The sequence below is a fragment of the Alligator sinensis genome, unplaced genomic scaffold (assembly GCF_000455745.1).
Source record: "Alligator sinensis unplaced genomic scaffold, ASM45574v1 scaffold12_1, whole genome shotgun sequence".
Taxonomy (NCBI): Eukaryota; Metazoa; Chordata; order Crocodylia; family Alligatoridae; genus Alligator; species Alligator sinensis.
The window spans coordinates 741468-767000 of NW_005841973.1; the positions used below are offsets into that span (position 1 = coordinate 741468).

The 25533-nt window shown below is 47.9% G+C and overlaps 1 protein-coding gene across 1 annotated transcript; it reads right to left on the minus strand.

The window, feature by feature from the left end:
- Positions 1–9171: 9171 nt before the first annotated feature.
- Positions 9172–23649, minus strand: LOC102370063 (5-hydroxytryptamine receptor 7-like). The gene is made up of 2 exons (XM_006020896.3): positions 23141–23649; positions 9172–10565 (listed from the first exon to the last, which is right to left on the minus strand). Exons 1-2 carry the CDS (start codon positions 23647–23649, stop codon positions 9794–9796), a joined length of 1281 nt encoding a protein of 426 aa, XP_006020958.1. The 3' UTR covers positions 9172–9793.
- Positions 23650–25533: the final 1884 nt, after the last annotated feature.

A 25533-nucleotide genomic window follows, 5' to 3' on the forward strand; every position in this document is an offset into this window, starting at 1 on the left:
ATCCATGAAAATGAAGATGCTTTTCACCAGGATGGCAGTGCTTTTCATCCAGCTCCAGCAGGTCTGGATGAATACCCCATCTAGGTACAATGAAAGATAAACCAGCTCAAGGTTAGTTAGCTTCAGCAAGTTTGGTACAGAGCTAATGAGAGACAGTCATGGCTTTATGCAGAGCATAGGATTTGGATAATTACTATACATTGGCAAAACTGAGGCAGGCCCATAAATCCAGAGGCCTCCTAAAGTTACTCTGATTAGGTTGTGCGCACGTGTCACCTATCCATCCATTCAACCGTCTGTCATCCAGAGATTACCGCCTCCCCCCACCATTTACCATTAACCAAGCCATCCTGTATCATTTCCTTCTCTGCATCCTGCTGACCTTCTGCTGGGATGCACTTCCACTAAAATTGGGGTGGACAGATGAGCAATTATTCTGCATCAAAGTGGGGAGAAGGGGAAATAATGCTCACAAACACATGCCAGCTGAATTGTTGCAACTGTTTCATCTATCTGCAGTAAATGAGGCTAACATGGAGTGATTAGCCCTTCTGGTGGTAAACGGCTGTTCCTGAGCTTCCATTTACTCCGAGATGGAGAGGATGGACAGATCATTCAGAGCAGATCCAGCTCAGCCATATGATGTCTTCCTTTCCTCTTTCAAACACTAGGATCATTTTGTGAGTGTGTGTCCGTAGACATGCTTTCCCCACCATATAAAGGGGATCATCCAGACAAAACACGCTCTCTCCGAAGCAACATACAGCTAGGGACGATGCATGTGATTGCATTGGGATTAGCAATGCAAAAATCAAACACCACCAAACTCTTCAGACCCCAGTATTTCATTAAGACTGTTGTGCTCTCATGACTGCACGGAGAACTGAGGAAACTTGCCCCTTCTGCAAAAAGCGGCTCTGCGTGTCTCAGGATCAGGCCCTTGCACTGTCTTTTTTGACACTTTGTGGAAATGTTACTTTTGCATTAAAAAAATAAAATAAATTGCTGCCATTGAATACAAGGACATTAGAGTCCCATCTACTTCCTTTCTTTTGCGTCAGTGCTGAGTAGCACAGGAAATACCGTCTCATTAAGTTAATTGTGTGCCATACAAATGTGTATAGATATCTTCACTGTTTACTTGGCATTAGCATCTTTGACACCAACTCCATCCTAGGATGCTTTACAGGGCAACACACAACTAACACAGTTTGAACTAGCGAATCAAAGGCACTGAATGGGGAATAAATACAATTAACTGGATTCCCATGGCGGTAATGGAGGGAAAGAAGGGAAAACTGCATAATGTCACAGGGGCAGGATACAGTCTGCCTAACTCTGCTTCCAGCATTTACCAAATAATAATTGCTGTTGCTGTAGCAACCAGGAGGCCTTGTCATGACCCAAGACCCATTCGTGCTAGGCGCTCTACCTGCACAGTGCAAAAAGAGGCTCCTGACCCAAAGAGTTGACAAACAATTGTGTTTTCTGCATACAAGAACCATAAAATCCTCGGGTTGCAATGGTCATACAATTATAGAGAAGAAGGGACCTTCAGAGGTCATCTAACACAATCCTCTGCCTGTGGCAAGATCAGCCCTATATACACCATCCTATACAAATCCCTAATCTCACTTCTTTGTAAACTCCCTGTCCAAAAAGACACACATTTTAAAACCACGTCACTCCAAAAATGGCCCGAAAACGAGAAAAAGAAGCCGCTCTGTGTGCTGTAGAAGATGTATCTTTAAAAAAGGGCTTTTAACCAATGTTTTATTTTTGCTTAAATGGAGAGTCAGAAAGTCTCGGAGCTGCTCCACGATGGCACCCAAAATCAAAGCGCTTCCTTTGGACGGGAAATGGAAGTGCCAAGATGAACCGCTTGTAGGCCAGGCACCTTGGCCTTCGCTTTAAATTCAGCTTCACTCTTTCTTACGCTGTTCGGTATAAAACCTCACCGCTCTTGTGCTCGTAGCCTGACCAGGTGTGCCATTTTCCTCCGATTCCAGGAACCCGCGTAGGAATTTCAGGTATGCTAAGCTGCAGTTATGCTAAGCTACGACACGGCAAAGGACCTTCAGAGTAATATAGGCTTCACTGACATCTGGATGAGCCGACAAAAGATGCAGTGAGCAAAACCACTAATTCAGAGAAAGAAACAACAGCTGAACAGGTTGGGCATCTAGAGCTTGCTCCTTGCTGAGTTTACTCAGTAGGGAGTGAGCTAGGAAAGCCCAAACTCAGCAAGGAGCAAGCTCTAGATGCCCAAACTTGGACGGGGAGGAGTTGCAGTCGGCAAGGAATGAGCTGCAGGTGTATGAACCTGGTCAAGAGACAAGTAAAGGAGGACATCTCGATAGAGATGAGTTGGCACAGAGTGGGGTTGCGAGACTTGCCCTCTTATAGTCTATGCATGCAATGCTTCACTTATTCCAGGCTGGCATCTTTACCAATACGCCACCTCTCCTCCCCTCCCAAATAACCTGTGTCTGAATTTATATTTTAGACCAGGGTGCTTCACCCCTGGCCCGCGAGCCAGATCCAGCCAATGGAGTTGTGTCGTCTAGCCTGCAGAGCTCTCCAAGGGTCTGGAAAGTGGACGGTGAAGGGAGGTGGGTTGAGGGGTGGCAGGGTTAATTGCTGCTTCCCCAATCTCAAATTTCTGGACCCTGAGGGAACTCTGTGGGTCAGATAATACGTCCCTGCATGCTGCATCCGGCCAATATGGGATCAGACCAGTGCATGGCTGCAGGGGGCCAGCATACAGCTGAATCCAGGCACGGGGGCGAGGCCCACGTGCTGCGACCCCATGCAGAATCCAGCCCGCATGCCAACCCTGCACCTCTCAGGTGGCTCACAGGGCGAGGAGGTTGGGTGACACTGTTCTAGATGCTGTGTTCTGGACCTTTCCCCCTCCCCTAAATTAGGAAAAAACCAACATCAAAGCAAAATTTTTGGTACCAAAGATGTGCTCTAATGCCTGGGCTTCCTGTTTTACCAAACAGCACTCTGCTTTTTGGAAGGGGAAGACTTCAAACTCCTTATGGGTTAATTTGGGGGAGGGGGGAGTCATAATCCAGTTTTGAATCCTTGGATTCAGACCACGTCATGAGGAAATCCCTTCAGTGAACTGGGTTTCTCATGGAGGTTCAGTGCCAGTCTATGGTCCAAACTAGGTCACCAGTGTCAGTCCCATCCTTTCCCGATGGGCAAAGGTTCTCCAGAAAGCAGAGTTGGCAGGAGCCCATCAGCAGCTTGTAAGGAGCACAAGGAGCAGCAGGCCTTGAAATGCCCCCACGTTCTCTGCACTCGTTTCCTCCTCGAGGAATGGAGAAGCAGCAACGTAGCTCATCAGTAATTAGCAAACCAACAAGCAACAATCAGACACCTGCCAACTTCTCTCCCACCCAGGTTAAGCTTAGTTTAAGGCCAGGGACTGGCGGGGGGAGGTTGCAACACACACCTAGCCCTGTGTTGTGCTTGTCACTAAGTGTGCTATCTCTGCATTTCTTGTGCCATAAATGCTTGAGACCTACACACTTTTTTCCCCCTCATTTCACTATCTGCTTGAGGCTGTGGATCCTTTCTCCGTGTTGCCCCCTTCTCTCTCAGGGACCACTGCCTAGGAAAACTCACCCCCCAGCTAGAGCTTTTCCTCTGATAGCTCAGCCTTTTCTATGTACAGGCCACAACAGCTTAACAGCAATCACATTTTAATCCAATTGAGTTAAACTGCTGTGTGAACACTTATAAAAAAAAAATCAGTGGTAAAATGATTTATATTAATTTAGCTTAATCCAATTCTTTCTTGACTTAAGCTCAATTCAATACAAGCCATTTTTTAACTGGTTTAAATTTCCATATGAAGATTTCCACTGGTTTAAGAAATTCATTGATGATGGTTGATATGTAGAATAGGGGTGTGTGTGTGTGTGTGTGTGTGTGCATGTGCGTGTGTACGCGCACGCTTGTTTGTGCGTGTGTGCATCTCCATCCTGGTAGGTTTTTAAGACCCAGGAGGTCACAGCTAATCCAACCCCCTGCTCAAAGCAGGATCAGCACCAACTCCATCATCCCAGCAAATGCCTTGTCTGGGATGATGTAGTTGGAGCTGGTCCTGCTTGGAGCAGGGGGTTGGACTAGATGTGACCTCCTGAGATCCCTTCCACCCTCATTTTCTATGATTTTAGGACACAGACATTTTTTAAAAAGGGGGGAGCAGATGGTGTGGCACATCAACACATTTTTCTCCAGTTAAAGAGAAACTAGAAGCATTACTAATATGCCACGGGCCTAATGCTCTGCGATTCACTTTAAGATCAAATCAAAAAAAAACTTGATTGGAATGTGCACTCATTTGCAGCTAAATGATGTATTCACTTTAAAAAACACAACAAATTAGGGCAGACATAGTAAAAACATATTGTTTCATTCGGCCTGTAGTCATTATAGTTATATGTTCATCTCTTATTCAGACTTGGCAAATAAAATCTAGCCTCCTTGAGCATCTTGACAGCACATCCAGTACTTCCTGCCTGTTATTTCCACATGCAACTTAATGCTTACTGTAGGCCCCGCTGGAACTTCAATCAATATATATGCTGATCACACAAAGGCTTGGCTAAAGCATTGGCCAGAGTAGGGCTGATCAGCAAACCTGACGGATGCATGAGCTCCTTATGGAAGCAAAATTTGGAACGTGGGCCAGATGTGCTCTTCCCGCTAGGAGATGGGAAGAGGAACTGGCTGTACAAAGTGTAGAACGGCCTACACTGGGATGTGGAACAAGCCCATGGTATAGGGACAGCTCAGGATAGTCAAGATATTGCTGCACTGTGATCTGTTTTAATCATTGTATAAAAGGAGAATTAGAAATGACGGGAATTTTGTATTGGCCAAGGGGAGCCTACATGGTGTTGTGCCAATACCTTGTCATGGACATCCATGTGTTGATCCCTCGTCTATCAGATCACAAGCATGTTCGGGCTGTGCCTGGTAGACGATAAACCTGGCTGAGTCTTTGCTACTGACCTGAGCCTGTGATGTTCTTTAAGACGAGACTGGTGTTGGGCTCTCCTGGCTGCGATTTCAATGCTGGCAACACATCAGTGACATTCGACAACGATGGCAACGAAGACATTTACCCAAGTGAATATTACCACACCTGAGTTAAGGTTTTAAGCTAGAGCTAAAAACCACCTAAAGGGCTGTAGACTAGATGAGAGACATTACTAGGAAGGGTGAACAGATAGCAAAATGACAGGAGATAGGATAGCTTGAATAGTAGACCATCAAGACTATTAAAAAAAAAGAAGTGACGGTCATTAATACCCACGGGTGCCGAGTACGTGGGGGCCTGAGGGCCCTGGCTCCTCCGGGGAAGAGGGCTTGAAATGTGTAATGCTTTCCACATATCCATCATCTTAGCCCCCAGCCCTTCCCCACAAAAATAAAAGTCAGTGCCTATGTTAACACCTGTGGAGTGGAGAGAGAGAGCAGAAATCAGGTAGCTGATAATAAGCCATGAAGTCAATTGACTCCCTAAGTGCTGTTTGAAGAGAAATGCTGATATCCCATCCAGGCAGTTGGTTTTAAAGTCTGGGTGGAGCAGGAATCAAAAGGAGGGTGCAACTGCAGCACCGCATCTCCCCCCACCGATCCATCTCTGGTGGGGGACCCTTTCAGCCTGGCCTTGTGCTAATGCTGCTTATTCCTCTCTGACTTGCTCTCTTTTTTCCCCAACCTTTGAGCAATGCCTGCCGGCCACACCACCGTGGACATTATCATCAGCTTTACTTGTGTTTGCAGCACTGGCCGCAGCTGTGCGGCGATAAGCAAATTTCCCCTAGCCCCACAGTTGCTACTCCGCCATCCCTTTTCTTCTACCCATGCAGACCTGCTGCTCCATACCATCTAGGAGAGACATTTAGTGAAGACATTCACTTCGGGAACCAAGGGAAATCCATTTCCCATCCAGTCATCTAGCTCACCTCCAGTAGGTATGGGACTCATACATGATGCAGCCCCCTTTACTCAAAGGCCATTCCCATCAGATTGGGTTGTCACATACAGGATCTTCAGCGAGGTGCTAGGAAGGGGGAAACATGAAGGAGTGAGAGGGGATAAGAGTAGAAGGCTATATAGACTGGGAAGCCAGAAGAGTCTGGAGTTGATGAACGTCCAAAGGAGTGAATGACTGTGCCACACTGATTGTGACCTAGGCATCATTTGTAATGAGACCTATATTTAAAAGTGTTGCATCATATCACTCAGTTGGAGGTGTCATGGACTAGGCAATACTGAGCCCTACAAAGCTATGGCCATGGAAAATACCCCTCTGTTTTTTTACCAAAAGTTGGTGTGCGTGCATGGTCGGTTCAGTTGCAGTAGACTGTAAATGCCCCTATCTCCCTAAAATCCCTCTCCTCTAAGAATAATTAGGGAGAAATCAAAGAATCATAGAAAATGAGGGTGGGAAGGGACCTCAGGAGGTCACGTCTAGTCCAACCCCCTGCTCACAGCAGGACCAGCCCCAACTACATCATCCCAGCCAAGGCTTTGTCTACCTGTGTCTTCAAAACCTCCAAGGACAGAGAGTCCACCGCCTCTCTAGGTGACCTGTTCCAGTGCTTCACCAGCCTCCTAATGAGAAAGTTTTCCTAATATCCAACCACACTGTCCATTGCTGCAGCTTGAGCCCATTGCTCCTTGTGCTGCTATCTGCCCCCACTGAGAACAGCCCAGCTCCATCGTCTTTGGACCCACCCTGCAGGGAGGTGAAGGCTGCTATTCAATCCCCCTCGGTCTTCTCTTCTGCAGACTAAATGTGTAGTGCTGAGCAGAGACATGAAGAAACTCCACCCCATGTGGTTATTTTGGAGTCCTACTGTACAGTCTCCCATTTAATGAACTCTTTGTCTAGGACATCTCTGGAAGGAGCATTTATCCAAAGCAACTAAAGGACCACATCCCAGGAGGGTTTTGAATGAGAGGAAAACAATGAATGAAAAAGATTCTGGAGGGAGAGAACAGCAAAAAAGGAACGGAAACAAGAAGCATCTTTCACATACATCACATTTATTTTTCTACTCAGACTTTGCTGCCAATGATAGCATCATGTGCACGTGTGTCTGGAATGTAATATCTGGGTTTGGATGAGGCTGCAAAGTTCCCGTGGGAAGGCTTTGGATTTATCCATCCTGGCGGTCTCACACACACACACACACACAGTTGGGCTCCTGGCCATACTCCACTACTGGACTTCTCTACTGAGGACCACTGCGGACAACATGGCCATTGCATGGTGCAGAAGCTGTACCCAGTGGCCTGCATGGGGGTAAAGAAAGGAAGAGATCTCTCTGGTCTCACCTAGGCTCCAGAACACCGAGCCTTACCTTAGTGTCCAGGAGGGAGGCACCTAAAGCATCTTTGAAGTAACTGGTTCCTTTATATCTCTCGAGTGCAAACTGCTGGGGGAACAGCAAGGAGACGGGAACCAAAGCTGAGAATCAGTCTGGCAAAAAAGAAAAGGGGCCACGTTGCAGCAGGATGCTGCTGGGAGGGGAACGTGGGATGTTGAACATTTTACAAAACCCGCTGCTGATCATAACCAGCCACGTGCCCATCAACCACTTTGTGGCTTCTCGTGCACCATGTCCTGTCTGCTCTTCGTTGACCTGCTCTGGTTTTGACGCTCTGCTCCTTAGGCGGGGATTACGTCTTCTCCTGTGTTTGGAAAATGCCGACTATATTTCTAGGAGACGGTAAGTAATTAAAGGCCAAGGCTGGAGACCAGACACTAAATGTGGTGGGGCAATGGTTGACCTGGTATGGTAAATAAAAATCTGAATGACCGCCATCATCTCCTCACTCTCGTTCATTGATACTAAGTGAAATCCTGCCTTATCTTCAAGACAATTGCTAAGTTCTTGATTTCCACTTGCCCAGGAATTGACCCTGTGGATTTAATGGGGACTTTTGGGCCAAGCGAGTATTGCCTCTCTGCTGAGCCTGGGACCCTTGCTGAGAAACTACCTCCATCCACTCGGTCTCACTCTGTCCAGCCATTAAAAGAGATGGCTCGGAGGGGTCCTGAGCCCACGCTTCAGTGCCATTCTCCCAAAAAAGAGACATGCTTTTCCTAGACAGAGATCCCGAGAAGAGTACTGAAGGGGTCTGATCAGAGCCCCCTTAATTGTTAGGAAACTAAATGAGGCTCACCTTGGCTTATGAGAACTCCAAGGCACCAGGTTCCTCCAAATATAAGGCACTTTTAAAATGAAATATTTCTTCTAAAAACAGCATGCATCTTCAACTACAGTTTCCAAGAAAAGCTAGAAAGGTCCGATAGGCACCACAGGCCACACCTTTGTAAATTGTGTCTTTATTTGACTTTTTTCCTCACCGTCAATAGAGAATAAAAAAATAGGATGCATCTTAAATTCAACTGCGCCTTATATTTGAAGAAAAGTGATATGCCCCCTCCTTCAATGTACTAACTGTTGCCTTATTTCCTACACCCCCCCTTGCCTTTTTATAAGCTTTCAAGGAAATCCCTGTGAAAGAAGAGCCCATAACTAATCTCTTCTCCAACCTCAACTGGAAAAAAGTTTAAATTCACCAAAGGGCCAGCACCCAAAGCCAAATGCAATCAGTGGAAGATTATTTAATGACTCCAGGGGGGTTTGGCTCTGAGCTATGCTGACGAGGAGAAAAGAGGCATCAAAGGTCAATACACACAAAGAATCTCAACTGAAATTAAAAAAAATAAATAGATTTTTCTTTTTCTTTGTTTTAAAAAAAAAAAAAAAAGAAAGAAAAAGATATATCGCTTGGTTTTTTTTTTTTTCCAGCTCACTGTACATCACACTGCAGCACCGTAAAGCTACTGGTGAAATCGCGTATTTATGTCTCTCATCAACCAAAGCGTGCTTTTATGGAGTGCCTCAGTCAATCAATTAGCCACACATTATGCAAACACATCACTCAGCTGTGAATGAAGTACAATACATCCCAGTAAATATATCAGTCTTTGCTTGCTGTTCGCTTCTCCGATTTAAGTAGGCTGTTGAAACTTCGCCTACCATACTATAAACAAAGGTTTTTTTGTTCCTTTTCCTAAGCATGCCAGGTTCAAGTGCTGAAATGCGAGGACTCGGGGAAAGAGGGTCATTGGTATCATCTCCCTGACATGCAAACCTGGAACGGGCCGCGGGATGTAGAATGGAAACAACTGGGTTGCAATAGTTTATAAGCACAGGGGGGAGAACGTGAGGTCCATCGTCCACTTCAGTGCAGCCCATAGCTGCTGTCCTACAGGGCTTGTGAGATAATCTCATTGCACACAGCATCGTTCCCTCCACAGACCTCACAGCCCCCTGCAAAAATTGAGCGTCTAATTTTTTACACGGGGGGAAATTGAGGCACAGAGAAGTGATGCAACTTGCCCAAGGTCACCGTCAGGCTGTGGCGCAACTCGGGGCAAGGTCCAAGAACCATCCTGGCTCCATCCTGGGTCCTATGGGCTGCTGCTCGACTCACAGTTTTGAAAGCGCAGCACAGCTATGGGCTAAAGAGAAGGGAAGGGGCTGCAATTGGTCGTGATGGACGGGCAGCACTCAGGTACTCCGGGCTGGAGCGCCTCTTGTACCCAATTTGTGATGGTGAGCTCAGGCTGGAGAATGGCAATGCACACAGCTGCCGTTCCTGAAGGGCTGGATGGAGACGTGGGAGGTCTTGACTTAGGCACTGAGCGCTAGCATTAGACGAGAGGACACAGGCCCTCTTTGGGGGTTTACAGAATACACTCGTGTCTCTCTGCGACTTTCAGTGCCTCGTGCATGCTGGCTGCCGACAGCCTCCGGTTGATGTTCCTGTATCTGCACCACAAGAGGTTCCAGAAAGTAGTCCTTAAATCTCGGTTGAAGAAAGCATAGATGAGGGGGTTGATGAGGGAGTTGGTGTAACCCAGCCAGAGCAGGGTCCTCTCCAACCTCAGAGGCATGCAGCTGCACTGGATGCCACATATGAAAGGCCGGGCCGTGGACATGAGGAAGAAGGGGAACCAGCAGAACGTGAAGGCCCCCACGATAATGCCAAGGGTCCTGGCTGCTTTCTGCTCCCTTTTGAAGATGGAAATGTTCTTTCGATCCTGCCTCAGCAGCTTGGACAGCGTGGCACACTCTTCCACCGCCTTGCTGCGCTTGGAGCTGTGATGGCCCCGGACGCCGGCCTCCATGCAATACACCCCGTCCTGGTCGTACTGTTTGGGGAAGTTCATGAACCGGTGCTTCTCTGCGCTGACCTTGGCGGCTTTGTAGATCCGGTTGTACATGACGAGCATGACGGTCATGGGGATGTAGAAGGCAACGCCGGTGGAGTAGACAGTGTATCCAAAGTCCTGGCTGATAAGGCAGACCCTTTCCACGGTGACATTCTTGGCCCAGCCGAAGAGCGGGGGAAGCGTTATGGAGGCAGAGAGGAGCCACACGATGAACACCATCTTGGCCATCAGCTTCCCGTTTTGCCTCACGGGGTACGTCAGGGGCCGCGTGATCCCTAGGTACCTGCAAAACAGTTTAAGAGCTTATTAGCTTGGCATGGGGCTGCTTTGGTACCTAGAAGAAGGTGCAAACCATCAAATGTCTACAACAAGTACCACTGTGTATGCAAAAGGATGGTGTCATCTTAGTCACAGCTGGAGCTAACTGGAGATTTTCCTTCTCCCTGAGGAACTTTGAGGCTTTTTCCTCAAAAGAGCTAAAAACCAGAACAAATGGCCTTTTCAAAATGCTGTTCCCGTGCCTCCGGGAGTTGCAGTTTGCACCCGTTCTCCTGCATAGGCTTGAGTCCCTGATTGGACTTCACTTCCTACGGTGCCCCCGTCTTCCCTCTCACAATCACCACCCAGCGCATTTTGCAAGATGTGGTCTACTTGGAGGGCTCTGCTACAATCCAGGTATTTTTCCTTAAAAACCATCAGTGACTTAAAAGCCTAATTTTCCATCAGTCAGGTATGCAGGTTGTAGGCTTATTGGTCTAGAGGAACAAGGAATGGGGGTCAGGCTAGATGATCCATTCAGGTCCCTCCTGACCCTAGCTACTATGAAACGATGAATCAGGACTTGTGGTCGCGGTGATATCTAGTTGCTTTAATAAAAGATAATCACCTCTACCGCGAGCTGTAATTAGTTTTCCATCAGGAAACTTAAAAGCCTAATTTTCGCAGAACATTTCTGTCCCAGCTCCAACTCCTGCCATCCCGCCACCTCCAGATGTGAATGCTCAAGGGACAGTCAAAAGATGGACCCTGCATCATGACTCCACGGGCGATTGACCGAAGGCCAAAATCTGCTTTCCATGACACCGCTGTAAACTAGAAGTAACCGCAGTTGGAGTCAGTGCAACTAGACCAACACGCAATGGAGACAAGGATCGGCTCCTGGGTTTGGAAGAGAGGCTCCTTTATGCCCCTAGCATTCGGTTAAGAGATGGCGGCAGAAACGGCCCCAGCTGCTTTCAGCTTTCCAAGACCGTGCACGGGGGTGGAGGCAATCTCACTCGAGCGTAGCTTGCCCTCTCCCCTGCACACGGTGGAGGGCAGAAAGAGGAGCTGGCCACAGGCAGAGGGCTTTGCTTTTGGCATTGCATGGAGAGGAAGGACCAGAGCCAGCTCCTCCATCTCTCAGGTATCAGGGAAGCAGCGGGCTTCTCCGGAGACACCGGCATTATCTAAGTTACCTTTTAGGCTGCATTAGTCAGGTTGGTGGCAGTCTGCATAACAATGCGGTGGAATTACCCACACTCTCAGGCAAAGCACAAGCCTGTGCCTGTTTTCTCCCTGTATCATTTTCTCCTTTCCCCTCCCTCCCCCATGGAGCTGCCTGTGAATGGACAGAGGAGCTGGCATTGCTTTGGATGGAGGGTGGTGCCAGCATGGCTGGGCAGCCATCAGCTGCAGTGGTTATTTCTGCAGCTTCTCTCCAAGTTGGCGCCTAGTCACCCCCCAGTTACATTTCCGGGCACGGGCGCCATGCTCCCAGCACCCCAAAGCATGCCATGGCCTTTGCAAATGGTGAGAGGCCAATTACAAGACAAAAGGGGAAACATCACAGCAGGCTGCAAGGAAGGGAGGGAGGTGGATGGGGGCAGAATAAACAGGGCCCTCCCCTGGGATTCAAGGGGATCACATGTTAGGACCCAGTCCCAAACCCTTGACCCTAGGCTCAGGGACCAAGCACCAGCTCAGCCCTCCATCGGGGACCAGCCCAGGAAGGAAAAGCGGCAAGGAAAAGGGTTTGGGAAAGGGCTTCTGCTACTGCCCTTGATCAGCCCGGGGCTTCCAGCCCGATCGGGTCCTCTTGGCATCCTGTTCATGGGGAAGCCATCTGGACACCAAGGCTTCCTCTGTCCTTGGACTGCTCTGCTGTTTCCCTGCCTTTGCGCCCCAACTCAAGATCTGACCGCCTGTTGCGGACCTGCTCCGACTTGGACCTTGCATCTCGGCTTGTTGGAACTGGGCTCTCATGGATAACTGCCCCGGCTTGCTCCCTGGTCTTGCTCTTATTTTGTCTCTGGTTTGGACTCTGACCCTCTGGCTTCAACCCCGGCTACCGCTCAGACCTTGACCAATAGCTTGCACAAACCACCAACCAGGCTGCCTACATCTTGGTACGTGACATCACACGGGGACGCGAGGCCTGCCCTTGGCTATGTGCTGGTGCAATAATCTTGGAAGTTTAGTCCAGCTGTTCCTCTCGTTGGTCCTGTTCTTCCCCAGCACTTCTGTATGTTATCCTGGCATTACAGCTGGGAAGAGGGAGGCCTAGGAGCTGGTTCAGTGCTTGCTGGGGACTTGGGCAAGTTGGGAGGGCAGGTAAGGGGGTTTCTAGACCTCTGCGACCCCCTGCGCTGGATGGAAGGCTGGCTTCATGGAAGAGGATTTGTCTCAGGATCTTCAGCGGCTACAGGTCCTCAGTTTGACATCTCATCTCTAAGCCTATAACAAACACAAGCCTGATACCACGTAACGCCATGATGAAGGACTTGGCTCTACACCCCGACAGGCCTGAGACCTGATGGCCCTTAGTCCACACACAAAGATATCAGACCACTCAGGAGCTACTTGGGCCATATAGGAGCCCTGAATCTTGTGCAGGATTATTTATCTCATCATACTTCAGGACTGTCTTGCCAACATCTACTAATAAACCCTTCATTTTTGGGTCAGATCTGAGACAGTACAAAAAGATCCAAAACAAACACTTTATGAAAATCAGGCCCATTTAAGGAATCTCAAGCAAGGCATCCTTCACCACCGGTCACTACTAAAAACCTATCCAATATCTTCTTAAACCTACTGGGGTTATAATACATTCATTGAGTTGTATTTAGAAGCAGACACATCAGGGATTCACTTAGAGCCTGCAGAAAAGGAGAAGTTGCTCATTAATCACGCTACAAATGTCTATAAGCAGGGGAAGAAAACCAGCAGAAAAATGCATTTTATTTGCTAGGTCTTGGAAACTGGTGTCTAGACTAGTGGCATGCCTCATTGGTGTCTCAGCTGGAGGAGATGGATACTTGAGCATCATATGTTATATTCCTGGCTCTGCTACGGACCTGATGGGTGACCTCAGATGAGTCCCGTTCACCTCTCTGGGCCTCTGCTTCCCCATCTCTGCAGGGGAGATGATTAATGCAAACTCGTTTGAGATCTAGGGATGAAAAGTGCTACATGCAAAGAGCCAAGAATCACTATGACCCCGTTATTGTCATGAATAGGGTTACAATAGGGCTAATATGGAAAGAAAAGAGAAATTTCATGAGGCTGGTGTTAGACTCACTGGAAACAGCAAGCATGTGAACATGGCGGACCGTCGCGCTCAGCGGCTCGATGTCTAACTGGCAGCTGGTATCAAGTGGAGTGTCCCAGGGGTTGGTTTTGTTCAATGTCTTCATCAGTGACCTGGAAGATGGCATAGAGCGCACCCTCAGCAAGTCTGCAGATGACACCAAGCTAGGGGGGGAGCACTAGATACACCGGAGGGTCGGGCTAGGATTCAGAGTGACCTAGACACATTGGAGGACTGGGCCAAAAGAAATCTCATGAGGTTCAACAAGGACAAGTGCCAAGTCCTGCACTTAGGAGGGAGCAATCCCATGCACCAGGACAGGCTGGGGGTGACTGGCTGAGCAGCAGCTCTGCAGAAAAGGACCTGGGGGTGACAGGGGACAAGAAGCTGAACAGGAGCCAGCAGTGTGCCCTTGGTGCCAAGAAGGCTAATGGCATCCTGGGCTGCACTGGTAGGAGCATTGCCAGTAGGTCAAGGCCAGTGTTTCTTCCCCTCTATTCAGCACTGGAGAGGCCACATCTGGAGTCCTGTGTCCAGTTGCAGGGCTCCCACTACAGAAAGGATGTGGACACATTGGAGACAGTCCAGTGGAGGGTGACAAAAATGGTTGGGTGGCTGGGGGACATGACTTGTGAGGAAAGACTGAGGGAATTGGGTTTATTTAGTCTAGAGAAGAGGAGACTTCATAGTAGTCTTCAACTACCTGAAGTGGGGTTTGAAAGAGGATGGAGCTGGACTGTCCTCAGCGGTGGCAGATAACCGAACAAGGAGCAATGGGCTCATGCTGCAGCAACGGAAGTTGAGGTTGGATATTAGGCAGAATTTTCTCACCAGGAGGGTAATAAAACACTGCACCAAGTTACCCAGGTTCATTTCTCATTTGCTTTGCTTACCGCGGGGGCACGCTCGCCCCACATAAAATATGAACCGACTGGAAACCTCAATTCAAAGCCGACTGACCTGGGTGAGGAAGCCCTGGGGAATGAACTGCTCAGGGGATCTCAAAGGGCTTTGCTAAAATTGGGAAAGCATGATAGTTCCCACAATTCAATGCTCAACGAAGGCTGAGAACCAGGTCTCGGCTCAAAAAACCATTTCAATCGATGCCTCCATGCTGTCCTGTATTTGGATGTCTCGCTGAACCAGGGGACCTAAACAAGGCTGCACAGTAATTTAGTCACAAAACCAGGCATCCCAGCTCCCAACCTGCTAGTTAACTAGTAGAACATGCTGTACCCCGAATAAAGACAAAAAGGAATATTAAATACCCATTTGCTGAACGAAGGATGGCGCTGTGGAACGAACAGCATGTGACCATGCACTCAAAGACCGTTCTCTTATATGGGATCATATCGATTCCCACAGGGCCAGACATCAGTAGGGTTATGACCTTTATATCTACAGCCCAAGCCTCTACCATCTGAGCTAAGACAGTGACTGGGAACAACTGTAGGGTATTATCTTCTGCATGGGAGGCAGTGTAGATTTGCACTTTATAGATGCGTGTGTGTGTGTGAAGAGAAGTTCTCATAGTCTTTAGGGTGCCTGGCCAGCGCGGGGGCTGTGAAGGCTGGGAACATGCTCAATGAGGTAGGAATTGTTGGAGAATTTAGCTGCCTGACCCTAACCAGATCCCTAATGAGAAGCCATGAATTGGAACATCTCAAATGAACAAAAATCTGCCTGAATCAAATGCCAAACGTGAAGAATTGTAGCCCAAATGGTTACTTTGGCAAAGTTTTAAGTAACTGAAAATAGCATCTTCTGATGTAAGCATCAGGCAACCTGTCCTATGGGCACGCCAACGAGATCCATCTAAAAATATATACTTAGCGTACATATGCAGGGGGAAACCCAGACCTTTTTCAAAGCTGTTTAAGGGATTTTTATATAGATCTGTCTATCCGCGCACACACATCTTGACATGCATATGTATGTGTGTCTGTAAAAACCTCATACAGACACAAAGTTATCAATGGACGAGAGAAAGAGAGAGAAAGAGAGGAGATTATATAAACCTCATATGTTTGTATATATATGAAAAATAATCTATTTCATATATAGGCGTATGCATGTCTTATGCACGTATATATGTAGCGTATGGATGTGTGTGCATGTATCAGAATTTCAGTCTCTCTAAATATTCCAACATTTTGAAAATTGCTGTATATACATATATATATATATATATTCCATCCAGGAAGAGCACACACCAACTGCTGAAGCTTCCTTAGCCTGACGAAGGGTTTTTGAACCCAAAACCTTGCTTAATAACTATTCTCCAACCATTTGGGTTGGTCTAATAAAAGATATCAAATTCACCCAAGGAACCTTGTCTGCCTGTATATACATATACATACACACATACTATATTATATAAGACCATGAAGAAAGAGCAGGCTAGTAATATTAGTCACGGAAGCTATATGTTTGCTATGGCCATGATACTAAGGCAAAACCCATTATCTTCATGGGCACTTTTCCTCAAAGGCCATTGTCTTGCTCCGTTGAGCAAACCTTCTTTCCGGGGTGGAAGGATGGTATATATAACATATGTATAGTTCAACCAGCTCCACTATTAACCCTAGTTTCCAGGTAGGAAATGAAGTAAGATAGATAGATAGATAGATAGATAGATAGATAGAGACAAACAATTATCTATCTATCTATCTATATATAGTGTGTGCGCGTGTGTGTTTGTGCGCGCATGTATATGTATATATAGCAATTTTCAAAACGTTGACATATTTAGAGACTGAAATTCTGATACATATGCACACACACATACACACACACACACACACACACACACACACGTATACATATATACAAGTACACACACACATACACCTACACACACATACATATATATATCTTCAACTCTGTTACTTCATTTTCCATCTGGAAACTAGGGCGAAGAGTGAAGCTGGTTGAACTATATATATGTTATATATATATATGAGTTCAACCAGCTACACTATTAGCCCTGGTTTCTGTTACTTCAGTTCCCATGTGGAGAGTTGAAGAAACATGCCCAAGGTTGCATGAGCTGTGTCAAATTGATATGTGGGCCCAGATCTCTTGAACACTTGGCCAGCTGTTTCACCAACAGCAAACAGCACAAAGATAAAGATACGAACACTGTTTTTGTCACATGAAAGAAGAGCTCAAAGAGCTATGCTGGTGGGTGCTTTCACTTGTGTTTACGTTGGCCAAGTTGGGATCATACAGCCTTGTTTGTACCTCAAGAAATGCTTTCAGGGCAGGTCATGTTCCTGATTCAGCGAGGCAGAAAGCATAGCTACGTGTTGAAATCAGCCGGGCTGTCTGAGCTATTGAAAGGCAGGAGTAACCTGGAGAGCGATTTGACCGAGCATCCCTAATAACCAGAGACCTGTCTGGATAAAGAAGGGAGAGGGCAAGTAAAAACCCCCAAAACCTGTTTCTGAATGAATCTCTCTTTCTGGGATTGTCTTTCTACAGAAGACCAATGCCAATTACAACATAGCTCAGCCCAAGGTCCAAGAGAATATTTCTCATCTGAAAGAATGGGACATCTCAAGAATACAGCTGGCTGCAAAATGGGATTTTTTTTTAAATCCTCAGCAAACAAATAAATTTCTGTCAACTAGTTTTGGGAGAGATTTGGGTTTTTAATGAACTCCCCCCACCAGATGCATAGACTGGTGCATGGGATTGTTGTGTCCTAAGTGCGGGACTTTGCACTTGTCCTTGTTGAACCTCGTGGGATTTCATAGTTTCATAGTTTCATAGTTTCAGGGTCGGAAGGGACCTAATAGATCTTCTAGCCCGCCCCCCCGCCAGGGCGGGAGAACAACCCAAAAAAAAACCAAACAAACAAACAAAACCACTCACCCTAAAAACAAAAACGGGACTCAAATGAGTCCAGCCAGGTAAGTATCCAGCCTCTTCTTGAAGATCCCCAGGGTAGGGGCCAGCACCACCTCCCTTGGAAGTTGGTTCCAGCTCCTAGCCGCCCTAACTGTGAAGTAGTTTTTTCGGATGTCCAATCCGTACCTCCTCTCCATCAACTTGTGCCCATTACTCCTTGTTATGCCAGCGGGGGCTAGGGGAAACAGCGTCTCCCCCAAACCCTTCTGGTTCCCCCTAGTGAGTTTATAGACGGTCACCAGGTCCCCCCTCAGCCTTCTCTTGTGGAGGCTGAATAGGTTCAGGTCCCGCAGTCTCTCACTGTAGGGTCTGCCCTGTTGTCCCCGGATCATGCGGGTGGCCCTCCTCTGGACCCTCTCCATGTTGTCCACATCCCTCCTGAAATGGGGCGCACAGAACTGGACACAATACTCCAGCTGCGGCCTGACCAGCGTCGCATAGAGGGGGAGGATCACCTCCCTGGCTCTACTCGAGATGCACCTGTGGATGCACGACAAGGTCCGGTTAGCCCTGCCAACCATGACCTCGCATTGTCGGCCCATGTTCATCTTGGAGTCAATAATGACACCAAGATCCCTTTCTTGGTGTCATTTCTTTTGGCCCAATCCTCCAATTTGCTGCAGTCTCTCCGAATCCTAGCCCGACCCTCCAGTATATCTACTACTCTCTGCAACTTGGTGTCATCTGCAAACTTGGCCATCTTCCAGGTCGCTGATGAAGACACTGAACAAAACTGTCCCCAGGACCGACTCCTGGGGCGCTCCACTGGATACCAGCTGCCAACTAGACATCAAGCCATTGATTACTACTCTCTGAGCCTGATGGTCCACCACGTTCACATGCTTGCTTTTTCCAGTGACTCTACCACCAGCCTCATGAAATTTTCCATATTAGCCCTATTCTAGCCCTGCTCTTGCCAACAACAGGGTCATAGTGATTCTTGGCTCTTTGCATGTAGCACTTTTCATCCCTAAATCTCAAATCAGTTTGCAGTAAATCATCTCCCCTGCAGAGATGGGGAAGCAGAGGCCCAGAGAGGTGAACGGGACTCATCTGAAGTCACCCATCCGGTCTGTAGCAGAGCCAGGAATACAACATAGGTCTCCAAACCAGTGTTTCATCTCCACTAGGACACGCTGCGGTAGGTGTACTTGAACACGGACATCACTGACCGACTGGCCAAGGATCCACCTTGTTTCACCATGTTCTGCAAAGTAGCCCAAAGAGGCACCAGACTCCTCTTTTCTTTCCCTTCAATTGAAACATGTGCAGGTTTTGTCAACATATAGCCATTGAAAACAGGTATTTTTCAGCAAAAATTTGTTTTGCTGAAAAAGTCCCTTTTTGGATCAAAATGTTTCACTAGCTGTACTCAAGAGGCTTAAAAAAAAATGAGAGAGAGAGATTTTAATAATACGCTACATTTTTATTGCACTTTCCATCTTGAAAGGCCTCCCGAAGCCTGTCAGAGTACATGTAAACTTCGGCCTCTTCAGAAATGCAACCAGATGGAATAAGGCAAGCTGGTCCAACAGAGCACGTCCATGCAGCATTTAGATTTGGGAGTGCAGAAGAATTTATTAGAGGGAGTCCCCAGCTCTTCGCTTTCCTTTCTCAGAAATGGGTTAGCAGGGCAGCCTTGTCTATACCGCTGCAGTGGTGGGCTCCAGCCCTCGGAGACCCCCTAATGCCCCACCCCAGGCAAGTTTAAAGACCGAGGTCCTGAAAGCGGGTGCTGGGGACAAGTCCAGAGCAGTCTCACGGGTGAATTTGCTGGAGGATTAAGCTGGACAGGGCCTACTTGAGCTCCAGGTGCCAGGACGTGCTACTTCCATGGTACAGAGAACCCCCCCAGATGCCCACGGAGAACAATTAAGACAATGACATCATTGCCTACTTTATTCTTCAGTGAGCGCAGGAAGAAAGCACAGGTGCCACCCTCTACCCTTGACATGGGGATTATTGGCACTGGGGAGATGCCACCACTCGCTTTCTTCCTCCTACCACCCAAAAGATGCAATGGCTCAAGGAGCTTGGAAGCAGCTCAGTTCAAGCCCCACCAAGGAGCCTTGCAGAGCCCAGAAAGACACAGGATCAGATCGTGAACATTTGCACAGGCTCATATGGGAAGAACCTGGACAAGTAACACGGCCCTTGCTCCGCGACTGCAATGTGACCCTTCCCAAGGGAACAGATGACCCTAGGCTGAAAGCCACAGGGCTATCAAGATTGCAAGCCATATGGGGAGCCATTCATAGCCCCGCCAGCAGCTACTGAATCCTGAACTGCATTGAAACGATATCAAACGGACACAGTGAAATAAGCTCTCCATCACAAACCTCAGGCACACGCATAGTTAGACCCACCGCTATTATTATGCAAATCCATGGGGCTTATTCACAGGAACGTGCTTCTCTGACGAGTGGCTCATTCCAGCTCCGATTTAAACCCCTGGTATTGATTTTCCCCCCCTCGTATCGTGTCTCGGCTAATTTATCTGCCTGCACTCTGCTCCACATTTCCAAATGAGCAATTACGGGCTGGGGAGAAGGATCCAGAGCAGACAGTGACTGAATGGGCCAGCTGGGTTCACCGCAGAGTACAGTTGGTCTGATTTAAGCATTCAACGAGACAGATCCAGGAAAGCTTTGCTCAACTGCAGCCATCTGACTGCCACTGCTCTTTAGTCACTCATCCAGCTGAGTTCACTCATGCACAAAGAGGTCAAGGCATTGCATAACGCCGCCCGGCCCCTCTGCCTCCTGCTACCTCTTGCTTCTCCTCTTTTGTTACCAGTAAGCCACGCTTCCTCTTTGGACATGCAGGAAAGCACGGTCAAGGTGGTGCGTTAGCATGATGCATTTCACTAGGACGCTGAGATGATGAGGAGTTTTGCAGGGATTAGGGACAGGTGAGATGTGTTGATAATGCGTGCGTGGGTTATGGGGAGGAATGATGGCTGCATGCCTGTGGAAGGGAAAGTACCGGCAGCTAATGCACCTGCCCTAGCCTCTGCAGTGGGTGAAAGGGATAGTAGCCAGGTTTCCTTTAGACACCATCAATCCCCAGCTGCCAAAGCAGTCCACTAAGGGACAAGAATAGCCACAGAGGAGTAACAAGCAGCTTCCAAGCCCTTGCAGGCAGCTGTAGCCAGGGCAGTGACAATGGCTGTGGCTAAGTTGGCAGTGGCCATCATCCTTGTGCCCTCAAAATGGGTGCCTGGGGTTGGTGCCTGCCTCCAACAATGCCACTGAATAGCCAACATAAATCAGAGCAGCCTCGAGGCTGCTCTGTTTTACACAGGGAACTGAACTGACCCCTCTATTCTGCACATCTGAGCCGTGCTATGCATTCAGAGGCAACTCTGGATCTGGTCTGTAATGGCAGAAACCCACCTCCTGAATAATCCCTCCCCTGTTGACTTCAGTGGCAACGTGCTCTGCACCTTTCAGGATTTGGCCCTGATGAATTAGCTGGGTTTGACCGCTTTCTGGCTAGCGCAATGCACATTTCCCCGAAATCCTGCGTTTGCTCACATTTTGGTGAAGAAAGACAGCCGGCCAAATTCAACACAGCTCCACTGCTTCCTCTGGATCTTTGCCTGCTTGAGCCAGAGGGAATTTCACCCAGGCAATCATAATTAATGAACAGAATCAATTGCATTTAATTTTAGTAAGAGCTCTGTCCTCTGCACTTCTGCATCTTGATGTCTATTTCTACTTGGCATAGGAACTTAGGGGAAAAAAAAAGCAGCAAATGTCTCCAATTCAAGTCTCTCTGCTTTATTTCATGCGTGCGCGCGTTTCATTTTAGCTCTCTGCTTTAGTATCACACTTATCCATCATCCCTGAAAAGCCAAACAAAGCCATATATTCTACTATTGACTTTCATTTTTCTCCTACCTGATATGGATTTCCTCCCGTGTATATGGCCTTCCACGTTTTAATACATTCCCTTTTAATTAATTGGTTTTCCCACCATAAAACAAAAGTCCCCCTCCCCCTCCCCCCACACACATCTCAAACAATACATCTAGACCCGGAAAAGACTCTAATTTATTCATTCAAAAAATTGGCTTTTAATAACCCCAGTTTGTTAAGTTAGGAGTGAGACTCGAGTCGATTAGTCAGGTAGGACTGGAAGTTAGTGTTAGCCCACGGATGTTTGAACATGTGTTGTTATGGAGTTGCCCAGGGAAACACCCCGCTTCAATGCAGTGTTTGGATGTTTGGTGAACTTTCCACTTTTTTTTACCCAATTCCACACCTGGCCGGCCTCAGCTTGGAAACCGATAAGACGATTTTCCTACAGTTAGGTATCCAGGTTGTAGCCGTATTGGTCTAGAGGAAAAGCAGAGACGGTATCTTTTATTAAACCAACAAGATTTTTGCAATTAAAGAATTTTTTTTTTTTGCAAAAATCTTGTTGCTCTAATAAAAGATATCTCATCTCTACAACGAGTCCCGATTGCCTTTTCCTAAAGTTACTCACTGAACAGAGAGCTCATCTTGCTGAAACCACGATCTTGCATCTTAGCTCCGTATCCCAGCCTCACCACAGTATGCAGGTGAATGACTCAAACTCCACAGGAAAAAGTGCTCTGATTGCACAGGCCCATGAGAAATACATCAGGCTTTTTTATTCTTTTGTAGTTTCAAGTGCCTTATTTCCAAGGGACGGGACGGAGAGCTCAGCTACACCACTAAATTTAGATGAACCCTCCCCTCCCCCAGAAATAAGCAGGGTTCTCGAGATCTGAATCTGCCCCAACCCCTCATCCTGGCAATATTCCTGTGACGCAGACAATATAATTAGCTGCAAAATTTGCAGATGGGGAAACAGATCCTGGGAAACTGACTCACCCAAGAGGAAAGGAATCGGCTTGACGGGGCTTAGAGCTCGGGAAGCCATCGGAGCCTTGCGGCTCTGTCCAGAAAAACACTTAAATACGTGCCTCAAGCATGCTCCCATCTCTCGTTTTAACCACGTACACCCTGCATTGTACTGGATCAGTCACCATCTGCAACTGTGAACCCTGAAGAGGCCAGTTTTGCATTCTCAACCCGAGAGCGACCTCCATTTATAAAGAGGCACTTCCGCAGACATCAGATCTGGGCCATGCACTCAGTTCTGCAGCCTAAAATAAGTCACGTGCTTATCAGATAGCAAAAGGAGCTGAGTCCCTTCCTCCCCGACAGCGCTTGAGCAAGTCACTCAGCCCCTTTCTCTGCCTCGGTTTCCCCTTCTGCGGAAGGAAGAGGGCAAGATGATCTATTCCAGCGACAACCTTAGCCACCCAAGTCAAAGGATTTATGATTTCCAGTGTTTACAAAGCATCCGTCACGTAAGCGTTACTAGATGAAAGTGGTCCTTACCTGTCCACACTGATGACGCACAAGGTCATGATGGAAGCCGTGCAGCACATCACGTCCATGGCAATAAACACATTGCAAAACACCTTCCCGAACAGCCACTCCCCTCCCACCAGGTCCGTGATGATCACGAAGGGCATGACTGCGAAGGCAACGGACAGGTCGGCAGCTGCCAAGGACACCACCAGGTAGTTGGAGGGTTGGCGGAGCTTCTTGACGATGCAGACGGAGATGATGACCAAGCTGTTGCCAGCAATTGTCAACAAGGTGATGATGGAGAGCACCGTCCCGATGACGATCTTCTCCGTGTCCCCGTAGAGCAGGATTTCCTCTCCGCAGTCCGTGGAGTTGGTGAGGTTGAAGGACAGTGGGTCTGGCTCAGCTGAGGCAGAGGGTCCCTCAGTCATGAATGGATCTGGAAGCGAGTTCGGGGCAGGATACTCGTGCTCCGTGTTCTCCACAAAGAGAGGTTGATGCTCCATGGACTGACTGGGGTTGACCCTTAGCAGCATGCTGCTGGCTCACTGCGATGTGGGACAGCACAGATTTTCTCCCACTGCTCCTGGGGGTGGCACCTATAGCCAGCACAAAGCAAAACACTCTCTTACCCATTATCTACAAGAAATGAAATCTCTCCTTTGCTTTCAAAAGCTGCAGCCTGATCTCATTCGTTAACACTGGCTTGTCACGAGACTTGAGCACACACATCTTTCGGAAAGGTTACCATACACACAGTCTCTGCAGGGGAATGTCTTAGGCTATTATTTTAAAACAAACAGAAACCTCACCCTGCGCTATGCCAAGGCTACGAAACCACAGTGACCCGGTTGGCCAGAGGGCAACCTAGGCTGGCAGTGGGCAGTATTTTTAAGACCAATTTATAATACTGCTGAAGATACAGTGTTTGGCACGCTCTCCCTGCACATACGCATAGCAACTCCTATATAAGAGTGTGTGTGTATGTGTGTAGTTGCATGTCATTCAAGTGTATATGGGTGTGTCTGCATGCATGCACACCCTAACCCCCCCTCCACCCTGCGTGCATTTGTTAGAGGTCAGTTTAGTCTTAAAAATACTGTCCACTGCCCTACTACTTTTTAGTACTACTAAGATGCAGTGTTTGGCATGCTCTCCCTGCAGGTGCATAGCAACTTTTATATGAGAGAGAGAGAGAGTGCAAGTGTGTGTGCACATGCACACATGCACACACACACGCTCACACTTGTGAATAACATGCAACTGCATACAGAGACACACATGCACCTGTGTGTGGTTGCCAGAGGGCAATCTAGGCTGGCAGTGGACGATATTTTTAAGACTAATTTCTATTACTACCGAGATGCAGTGTTTAGCACACGCTCCCCACACATACGCATACACATGTTTGCAGCGCACAGTGACTTTTGTGCGAGAGAGGGTGCAGGTGCAGCTGCATGTCATTCAAGTGTGTCTGTGTGCGCGTACACACACACACACACCACTTGAATGACTTGCAACTGCATACACACACACGCACACTTGAATGACATGCGACTGTACACACAAATGACATGCAACTGCACACACACACACACACACTTGAATGACAACTGCACACTTGAATGACACACGAGTGACATGCAACTGCACACGCGCAGACTTATGACATGCAAGTGCATACACAGAAATGACACGTGCACTTCAATAACATGCAATGGCACACGCACACAAATGACTTGAAATTGCACACACACTCACACTTGAATGACATGCAACTGCACACACACATGCACACTTGAATGACATGTGACTGCACACACAAATGACATGCAACTGCACACACACACACTTGAATGACAACTGCACACTTGAATGACACACGAGTGACATGCAACTGCACATGCACAGACTTATGACATGCAAGTGCACACACAGGAATGACACGTGCACTTCAATGACATGCAACTGCACACACACACACACACACTTGAATGACAACTGCACACTTGAATGACACACGAGTGACATGCAACTGCACATGCACAGACTTATGACATGCAAGTGCACACACAGGAATGACACGTGCACTTCAATGACATGCAACTGCACACGCACACAAATGACTTGAAATCGCACACACACACACACACACTTGAATGCCATGCAGCACACTTGAATGCCACACAACTGCACATGCACACACATACACACACTTAAATGATATGCAACACACACACACAGATGACATGCAACTGCACACACACCTCCCAAGACCCCGCGCACCGCAGCCGCCCGGCACTTACCTCGCCCCCCGGGCAGGGGCATCCTCCAGCCCGGCGCCCGCCCGGGGGCAGGGCGGCGGAGCGGGCGCGGGCGAAGCGGACACACGTGCGGGATGCGCAGCGCCCCCGCCCCGC